This window comes from Chaetodon trifascialis, chromosome 10 (assembly GCF_039877785.1).
Source record: "Chaetodon trifascialis isolate fChaTrf1 chromosome 10, fChaTrf1.hap1, whole genome shotgun sequence".
Lineage (NCBI taxonomy): Eukaryota > Metazoa > Chordata > Actinopteri > Chaetodontiformes > Chaetodontidae > Chaetodon > Chaetodon trifascialis.
In genome coordinates this window covers 1,706,075-1,716,709 of record NC_092065.1, presented here as the reverse complement: position 1 = coordinate 1,716,709, position 10,635 = coordinate 1,706,075, and the positions used below count along the sequence as shown (strand labels likewise).

The 10,635-nt window shown below is 43.9% G+C and overlaps 1 protein-coding gene across 1 annotated transcript in view; it reads left to right on the top strand.

Moving 5' to 3' along the window:
* The first annotated feature begins 7,499 nt into the window (after positions 1 to 7,499).
* met (MET proto-oncogene, receptor tyrosine kinase) overlaps positions 7,500 to 10,635 on the top strand; it is a 64,079-nt gene continuing 60,943 nt past the window's right edge. The window contains exon 1 of the mRNA XM_070972827.1: positions 7,500 to 8,699. Within this exon, the coding sequence (XP_070828928.1) occupies positions 7,500 to 8,699 (1,200 nt within the window). The remainder of the gene's footprint in view (positions 8,700 to 10,635) is intronic.

Sequence of the window (10,635 nt, the reverse complement as noted above, 5' to 3'; positions counted from 1 at the left end):
TCCAGCATGTCTTCTTTATTTGATTTCAACAAACAAACCCTCAGGGAAGCTGCTGCTGTCCTGGTTTGGCCTGACCTCACAGACAATAAACTCTCAGATGGTTTTCCTGCGGGGCCTCATGTCTGAATTCACACAGAAATCCATGCAGGTCATAACCTTTATCTTATCTTACATACAACAACTTGTCTACTAGAGTATATTTTGCTTATTGTACCTGGATTTGCTGTCAGCTAAATGTGATTTTCAAATACACTAAACACAATTCCAGATGTATTTCCAGCTGCCTTTAATTAATTTCTTTACAGCTTCTTGGACATTAACCTTGCAGCAGAACAAATACACATCACTCCATAAGAAATCACAAAAGATAAAGAAGTCATATACTTAAAGAATAAATGTTAATTTGTTTAAATGAAACCTCTGATGATCTGAGGCTTCCCGTTGAGCAGAAAGACATTTGTTTTTTATGCACATCTGTACCACATTTGTAATGTTTTATGCTTTTTTTCTACAGTGTCTTACATTTTGTTCTGTCTATCACTAAATTTGTAGAAGCTCCTTTTTAACCAGACCTGTCATGGAAACAAGACTTGGGACACACACACACACACACACACAGACACACAAAGGGAAAATCCCACATTTTCAAAGGAATAGTCTGAATTGGTTTTGGCCACACGTTCTCTCAGCTGTTACTGCAGTGAATAGTGAATATGATGAAGCGTGCTATGACATCAAGCAAGAGGAAGGCTGGCACGGATCCATCTCCTCAGGCTCGGCATCCACCAGATGCTTTACAGATGTCCCTCCCCTCCAGCACACCTGGTCCTGCATAAGTCAGTCTGCACTCTTTGAATGGATACGTCACTTAACCACATCTGTTTGAGACGGCGTAATAAAGAGGGAATCTGTCACGTCTTCCTGTGCTGATTCTGTCTCAAATCTTTGGATTTTGCTGCTCTTCTCTGAGATCACACATTAGTCAACCTTTGCGACATTTTTTCCACTTGATGACTTTAGCTTTTCTCTGGGTGGCACTGTTTTCTTCATGTTCTTCTGTTAACCAGGTAGTTGGGGCTTGTCACTGGATCATTACTGAAAAGGTTTAATCATCTGTGTCTTGTTGAGCGCTGGTTGCTGCATTGCTTCACAGAACTCTTTTGTTCTAAAAATTGCCTTATATGTGCTGTCCTCCCCTCCAGATGTGGTTAAAGTTGACTGATGCATCTTTTGTTAATTCACAGACTCCAGAACAAGGACAAGCAGGAAGTGCAATGACACTAGGCCAGCCACTAAATCAGCAAGACAACATCCTCAAAGATCTGCAGAAATAAATATTAAACCTTACAGCAGATACTGTTGGCATTAAAACAGCTGGGAAGGGGATGAGCAAGAAGAGGAGAGTAAGCATGAATGTATACGTACAGTGTGGAGGGAAAAGGCAAATGCAGTAAGCCCAGATGTCATGCTGTGTTTCACTGGCACTTGAATGTGGTTTATTTTAGTCAAAGCCTCTTCAGATAAACAGCCAGGACGGGTTTAAGAGCTCTTGAAGGATTCCTGTAAACAGTTTAAGACGAGAATGACACAGCAGAGGGAAATGGAGCCATCAGCCACACTGAATGCAATAAAGACTTAAATAAAATTAAATAAAAAGATTTTTTTTTTTTTTTTTTAATAATTTTTAAGTTGATGACATTACGGAAACAGTTTGTTGACAAAGGAATGAGGACGAGGAGGATTTTTTAATAACTGGGGTCAAAGAGCAAAGACATTTGTCCTGTAAACCTTTGAGTCTGAGTTATTTCAGCTACTTGAGCAGAGGATATTTTTACAGTGTGCTCACATTCTCAGTCACTCTGAGACTCGTGAATATTAAGAGCAGTCTAATAAACTGAAAGCTGTATCTCTGTAAAACATCTCATCACAGGGATATGGATGCCTTATGAGGCCATGTGTGTACTTTCCTGAGCTGATACCGCATCTTCTTTATTATACTTATTCCCCTGCTGATGGTCCTGATAGGAGCTGGGTGGTTGTGAGCCATCAGTGACAGACGGGCAGATGCAGACGCAGCAGCAACTTATTGACTGTCAGTTTTCCTGCCTGTCTGCTGCAGTAACCATTTCCTGTAATGTATGAGATTGTAATCTTTTGATTTCCTTTTTCATTAGGAGTGCTCTTATCTCACTCAGGTAATGCAAGATGAGAGCACCGATGAGTGTGTGTGCACACATGAAAACATGGAGTCTGCCCCTCCAGAGGTCTGATGACCGGTATGCAGTGACCAAAAGGTGGCAAAAGGCTCCGACGAGGCAGGAAACACCATAAACACCAGTCAGCAAGACATGCATTAAATGTGTTAGAAATCAACATGGCACAAAGAATTACATTTTTGGCTTAATTTCATTAACAAAAAGGAAGAGACACCCGATTCTACCTGCAGAGTCACAGAAAATAAAGACAATTCAATGCAGCTGCAGGACAGGTGAATATCTGATGCAGCTTCTCCCTGAACAGAAAAATCCAATCACAGAATAACAGCACGAACTCTAAACTCTGAACTGCTCTCTCGTTGCTGCAGTACAGAGAAGAGAATCTGCTAAAAATCCTGCATTGATCTGCAGCTGTCATCTAACCTTTTATGAATCACTCTGTCGTCTTCAGTCATGAACTGAAGAAGCCGTCTGTGGAGATACACAGCTGAGGGATGGAGGCAGCGCACACTTAATCAACGCTAAAGGATCTGTGAGAGGTAAAAGAGTCCATCTGCAGAATGAAGCAGACAGGGGCCTCTGATGGGTCAAGAGCATCAATCAGAGTTTACTATCCTGGTCAGCAGTTAACCAGGGTTTGTATTGACCCTGCAGGTGATAAATAACCTCTGTTGGACTAAGTTTAGGTGCACAGGAAGAGTCGACAGAAATGGTAAAATCAAGACTGAGTGCAGCCCTCCTCTAGCCGATAATCACTCCCTTTTGTCTCTACGATTACTCCCCTCACTTTCTTTTCAGGAGCTCAGAAATTAGCCTAACCTGAAGTTCCCTTCAGGTCTCTGGTGACCAAAAATGCCTGTTCACCTGGAGCACCAGCAGATGGCGCCATGCTAAGTCAGACGCCTGCAGCTGCAGTGGGATTTAAAAGGTTGATCCATCCAAATGGCCAAAGAAAAACAGATTTTCTCACTTAACTTAAGCATTTTGTTGTCAAGCTGTTTTGGTGTTCCTTGAACAGGCTTGGAGACACACTACATGGCCAAAAGTATGTGGACGTTGAACATTGCAATCCATATCTGAATGTGCATCTCACTCCAACACCGTGGACTTTAAGCTACAGTTATAACAGCGTCCACTCTTTTGTTTTTTGATTCTTTAAAAAATCAACAGCATCTTTCATTTCCAGTAACAGTGCCCCCTTTTTTTAATTTGGGTGAACTGACCCTTTAATGCCACTTACTCACACGCTGAAAAACTACACAGCCAAATTTACTCCCTCATGTTCTTCATCTCTGCTACTGTGCAGCCTCGACCAGAATATACACAGAAAATAGGAAGTGCATTGTTGTTGTGCTGCAGGTGTTTGTGGCTGACAGATGCAGATCATTCCTTCAACTTGTGTCATACTTTAGGGTTTCCACAGCCTGCATGCCAGCAGTGTGAGGTTCACCACTGAGCCAATCTCCTCCTCCCTCTTCTTCTCCTTCTTCTTCTTTCACTCCCAGCCAAGATACAGGCCCAAGCCAAAATGGTTTACTACCACAGGAGCCACACAGACACACCCCAAGGGTCTACAGTCAGATACAGACACACCCTGTTTCAGACACACCCCTCAGCATATGCGTCAGAAACGCCCTGAGGTAAAGCAAAACCAAGTGGGGGGGGGTTGAAGGAGATTGAAACGCTTTTTTGCAAGAACAGCCTTGAATTGGATCACATTTGGGGCATTTAGTTGATGCCTGCAGCCAAATTTCATGTTGTCAGTCTCAGATGTCAGTCTTGATTTCTGAGCAGAAATTTGAAAAGTTTGTGAACCTAAAGGAGTAATTTCAGATTTGGGGAAAGGCACTCATTCCTGGAGTCTCTGCATAACTCAAAGAAATCACTGGCAAACATGGTCCAGCACATAACCCAATGATAAACCAAAGATTAATGTTTTTGCATTTCAGTTTTTGTACTGTATTACAATGTGTTAATCAGTAGAGGTGCTGTTGGGTAGATTTTTTTACCTTAGGACAGAACCAGGTTTGCTGTTTCTCCCTGTTTTTGAACCCAGAAATGTCCTCTGTCTGTCTGGTTTCATTACTCAGTGTTTCACTTTCAAATTAAACGTTTTTCTTCATTATTATGCCAGTTATATTCCAGGAAATGAAGATTTCCTTGAGATGAATGATGCATGATGGCAGTTTAAGGGCTCTCTGGTGTGATGCCAGAGGTAACGGTGCTGTCCTCTGGGAAATCAGGAGCAGAGAGGTTGATGAATTTGGGGGCTTGTCCAGAAAATGTCTCCACAGGAAGCCAAAGATGATGAGTTTCAATCCTGAGAATGAATGCAACAGACGTTTAAAACCAGCTGAGCCTTCCTGTCATTAAAAGCTGGAAAATGAGAAGAGAGGAAACCAATGACACTTCGGCTCATTGAAACACTTATTAAATTCACATACAGAGTGATATGCCTAGTTTCAAGATGTCACAGATTCCATCACATCACTCGCCTACCCACTTGAACACGCTCGTTCCCTGTCTGTCTGTTTCATTAAACCCTCTCATGTCACAGTGTCTGACAGACAGTGAGCACAAACAGCCGCTGTGCAGCTCTGCACCTATTAATTCTCCATCCACACTCTGTTATCAGGCTTTCCAGTCTTCGCTGCAACTGCCCTCCATTCAGGGAGTGGGACAAAGGATTTTTTTGTGCTGGCTGCAGTGATTCATGGCTGAGGCACACACACATACAGTTGGTTTAGCCTTTATAACTTAGCTCATTATTTATGGCTGAGTGAGCCATTTTAACATGACAACCAAGTCTGACTCACAGAGGAGCTGGAGGAGTCAGGTGGACGCTGGAGAAGGAAGACAGACCTTCCCTCATGTGGCCTATAGGTGACCTTTCTGTGAGTTTTGCTTAATTTGAACATTTAGGGAGTTTTAATGGTAAGCCAAGGCCACATTGCTGAGCTGTAAAATATGCTTTATTAGTAGTTTAAAACCTCTTCTTCAGAGCTTGTTTCAAGAATAATTGGATCTGGTGGATGAATCCTTCTTAATCAAGTAGTTTTACAAAAGGTAGTAAGAAATTCACAGCTAATATGTACTACTGTAGTAGATGAAAACTAATATCAAACAAAAAAAGATAAATCAAAGTTCTATGAGGCCATTATATATAAAATTATCTATCAAATCTCCCTAATAAATGAAAATAGTTCTGTGAAATTCTGATTTTGTTGTCGGCTATTTGGTGGTTCTGTGCCACATGATAATCACCAATTAGAGGTCATCATCTGCTATTTGCTGTTTTCTGGCTCTGCTTTCCTACCTGCAGGCCCGTCTCACCTGAGCCCCACAGACCGAATTGCCGCGGCGGCACCTGGACGCGTCACACAGTTTGGAGAGGAGGAGGCGGGGCTTTCCGCGCCACGAGAAGAGCTGAGCGGCGGCAGCAGCAGCAGCGCGCGTTCTGCTGGATGCAGTCAGTTAGTGTTGAGTCTCACAGGTTTCAGACGGAGCGCAACGAACTGGAGCCGAACTACTGGAAAACAGTCAAAGTCACTCTGAAAAATAAGCCTGATTACTTTTTCTGAGCGTCGGTTCGCGGAGAAGCGAAGAGAAAATCCACAGCGATCAAAATTTGGACTTGATGAGAGAGTCAAGAAGTCCCGCTCTTGGAGACACCAGTGGAATATGATTTGAATCAAGGGAACGAACTGTTGCTTACTAACAGGTGAGTTCAGTCTGTTCAAATTTCCTCCCAGTTTCTTGACCTCGCGTTTTTCTTTTTTACCCAAACTGTATTTTCATGCGTAAAAACGCAGAGATTGTGACCTGGAACTCCTGACCCCCTTCACCTCCTCCGCTGGATATCACAGCCTGTTTTGAAATGTTTTTTCTGGCTTCTCACACCATTTCACCAACTTCCCATTTGTGTTTTCTGAGACCTTTCGCCATGAGTCACTTTCCTCTCAGAATGAAAACATTTTCACTGTTTCTTACCGCCTTTTGTCCTTTAAGAAACAGCCGTGCGGCGAGGCTGTAAATTCATTGTGTTTGGTGCAGGTGTGCCATGATGTGCTCACTATTACTCAGAATTTTAGACCAAAACAAGACGATACTCATCTCTCCATAGCGTTAGTAAAACAGAACTGCCTCTAATACTGTGTGATGAGAATCTTAAGGTGCGTTTCATGTTCTGTATTTATGACTCCTTTTATCTTTCCTTTCTCCTATATCACTGTTGTCCTCCTACAGTTTTGCCTCTCTTATATTATGTCTTTGGCACTTATTACTTCTATTTTATACTCTAAACTTTCATAGGGGTTTTTCTACAAGCACCTGTTTATTCTGTCTTAAAAGCGTCTCCCTTGAACGTTGTGATAACGTGAAAAACTCAGCACTTGCTCTAAAAACAAATGAGCTGCAAACAGTGAGACATCAGTCATAAATCCGTCAAAATATGCAAACAAGGAATGTCAGTGAGTTCATGCATCACTGTGGGCATGGATATGAAAACCAAACCTACTGTGCTGGTTGTTGTTGCCTTGTTTTGGTTTACATCTGGGGATCGTGTCAAAACCACATCCAGATAGGGAACATGCAGATGCTCGTTTCACAAATTCTCTGGTGTTGCTCTCCCTCCTCCCTCCCTCCCCACGCTAAAAGCATCTCCCAGTGGACTGCCATTTAGTTGCTGGGGTTATTTATCATTTTGCACAATCTTCCCCCTTGCCTTCTCCCTCCAGCCTCATTTGTCTTAATTGAGTTTATCTCCGCTCCCTCGGGCCCTTGCCGTCTAAACTTAGGCCCCTGGTTGCGTCTCCCTACAGAGTGGGCTGCTCTCTGGGTGATTCACTGCTTTGCCTCTCGCTGTGGTCACTTGGGAATGGAGCTGAGCACCGCAGAAGTGCTCACCAGGTCTCACTGCTGGCTTGTCTGGGGTCAGTGGAGTCAGAAGTGTAAGTGCTGATGATGAGGAGGCTGATATTAAAGCTTTGTGTCTCTATGAAGCCTCCAGTCACTTCAGTAGGAATGATTTCACTGCTTGTGGTGAAGTGAGTAAACCCTGGTTTTATACACTGACACTGCTCCATTTATGAGTCTAAAAAGGGATTTTGATGTCCCTCTTGTTTCTCCTCAGTGGTTCCTATTCAGCACAGATTCCACACATTCACGCTGCAAACAATTGAGGCCACCTATTCGAAGATATCTATGATGAATTTTTAAGTTCTTTGTGTTCCAGCAGGGATGTTTTACCAACTCATTTCTCATGTCTCTTATTTCTGGAACAGGATGAATCTCCGCTCACTTCCTGCCTTCGTGCTGCTGTGGGCCGTGTGCCCCAGTGCACAGACCCAGTGTGATAAATCACCCGAAACCAACAAACTCAACCTCTCAGTCACATACGAGCTCCCGACGTTCACTGCAGACTTCCCCATCCAGAACATGGTGACGCTAGATGGGATCATCTACGTTGGGGCTGTAAACAGAATCTACGCCCTGGCCCCAAACCTCACCAAGCTGTCAGAGTACCACACCGGGCCTCTGCTTGCAAACCAGACTTGTGGCCAGAAAGTGACCAGCATAAGCAGCGGTGGAAGGGTGGACAACCACAACATCGCCTTGGTGGTGGAGAACATTTATGACAAGGGCTTGTACAGCTGCGGCTCAGCAGACAATGGCATTTGCCGCCGTCATGTCCTGGATGACGACCTCAGCCCGAAAACCGTAGACGAACAGGTCTACTGCTTCACCGACAAGGCGAGGCAAGGTAAGGGCCAACCCAGCGACTCGGATGTTGTGGTCAGCCCTTCAGGCTCTCAGGTGCTCAATGTGGAGAGCAACGTCATCAAGTTTTTTGTCGGGAACTCTGAGATCCCAGGCGTCGGAAACCTAACGGGCAGCGCACCACATCCCCATACCATTTCCCTGCGGAAGATGAAGACGAGCCAAAACGGCTTCACTTTCTTCTCCAACCGCTCATACATGGACCTCATTCCATCGCTACGTGGAAACTACTACCTGAGATACATTTACTCCTTTCACAGCGGACCATTCACCTACTTCCTCACCGTGCAGCGGGTGAACAGGGACTCCCAGGCCTATCACACCCGCATAGTCCGTATGTGCTCCTCGGACCTTGTTCTCCGCCGTTACGTGGAGATGCCCCTTGAATGCATCAGCACTGACAAAAGGCGGCGACGCTCCGCGGAAGATGTGAAGGTGTTCAACATCCTCCAGGCAGCACACGTCACCAAGGTGGGCAGCGACGCTGAACTGCAGAGGCAGCTGAAAGTGGAGGAAGGTGACGACGTGCTGTTCGCCGCCTTTGCCCGGGGAAAGCCGAACTCTCCGGAGCCAACCCCAAACTCAGCCGTCTGCATCATGTCCCTGAAACACATCAACAACATGTTCAAGATGTACATGCAGAGGTGCAACACGGTGGACCCATACCACTTCACTGGATCAGACAAGAAGTCCTGCTACAATGTGGTAAGAGCTGGGAGGGGGCTGGGCTGACTGTGGAGGGTCAGCCATTGAACTCCTACTTTGCATTTGTATTTTTTGGAGGGAAATGCAAATGCTGCACATTTCTCAACTGTCAAAAAAGCACAATGAATTTTAAAGCCACAGCTTCATTTAGGAAAGATGAAAGAAGGCATTTGTCCTGCAAGTTTCGACATTCCTCCTCAGGTTTTTACAGATATTCACCAGTTTTGTTCACAAAAATAACCAAATTCTTTACAAAAAAGACTAGATTGACTTAAACTGTATCATTGCACACTAAGTTCTTTCTTTTTATTAAAAGTCTAATTAGGCCAAATTATATCTATCCACTTGTAACTTTTGAATTGCCTGGGGTGGCTGCAGTTCTCTACGGTGGCTGCTGCTGTATTAAAATGCAAATCTTTGACACTTTTTATTACTCAACAGAGAAAGTGTTTAATTTAATTAATTTATGATGCATTTGAAGACTGTTGATGTCAAACTCTAACATCAGCAGTGTTTTTGTAAAATTCTGTTCTCAACAATAGTATTTTAACCTTTAATCCAGAGTGATGCTGACTGAACTATAAAATTACAGTCTCTGCAGATCAGTAACCATGTTTGAGCATCATCACGACGTTTTACGACATCTTTTAGACACATAAAATTAGCCTTTATCAGTCATCTGTTGTACATGCATGGCTTATCTGTCACAGTCATAGATCTCGGCTGTTTATTCACCGGCGGCAGGCTAGCTTGTCGGCTGCAGAGACTGCCTCAGTAACTGGGTGGTCTCAGGTTCAGGCAGCCAGTGTGTCTATGGCATCTCTGTCCTTGTGTCATTGTGTTCAAGTGTCCTTGAGCAAGACGCTGAAGTATGACCTGCTCCTGACTTGTCCCCCTGGCATGGTCTCTCTGATCAGAGTGTATGTTTGGGTTGTTGTAAGATTCTTACATGCCTGTTTTACATTATCCTTTATGTTTATGGGCTGGTTACAGCAAAGCAGCATGTGTTTCATTGTTTTCGCTCTGTTGGATTTGAAATGAAGGTGAACTGAGGTTAAAGAGTCGACTTTTCCACTTTAATTTTAGGCTGTCTATGTCCATATTTGGTGAACGCTGTGAGACTCTGATCAAACTGTTGGGATAGTGATCTAAACATACAGACAAGAGCAGTGGAAACCTCTTGATTGGTTGGGTCCAGTCACCTGACCTCCACCCTACTGATCAGGATGTGTTTCATTTCACGGAAGGTAAAAAGGCAGTTAAACATGCAAAAAGTGAAGGTGATTGAACCACAGGCCTGGCAGAGCATCATCAAGTATCTGCTGATGCATTTTGGTTGGGGACTTCAGACAGTTTATTCTTAGCCTATAAAACTGGGCGACTATGTATAAAAAAAACCCACACCTCCTTCAGCTGTTATGAAACATCGTAGCCATCGCTTTAACTGTACTGAAGTAACCCACCCCCACACTCCTGCAGGCCAGTTGTTACCTTGCTTGTACCAACTCACCTCCAATCCATCAACATTGACTCAATCAATCACTCGAATCAGCTGATCAATAATGACATGAAGTTAACTACTGTCCACCTGCCTAAGGGTCTGTCAATATGTGTGCTAGCGCTGCCCCCTCTCTGACTTCATCTTTCCTTAACCTCAGCATTGCTCAGTGCTGTGTATTTGCAGTCAGGCAGTGGGTTACTTCAGCTTGCCTGATATGTTGTACACTAAATAAGTTGTCAAAGGGCAAACCCATACAGGAGAGACATTGTTGTCTTCTTCTTTCCTGCCTTTGTCTGATGCGTTGCTTCATTTCTTGGCAAGTTACTGCCACTAAATGCAGGCTTGATGATCACAGTGATGGATTACGCAACTACAGCTGACTCAAGGGTCTGCTAAATGATTTTCATACAGAAAAATAATAGAAGCCAACAGTTG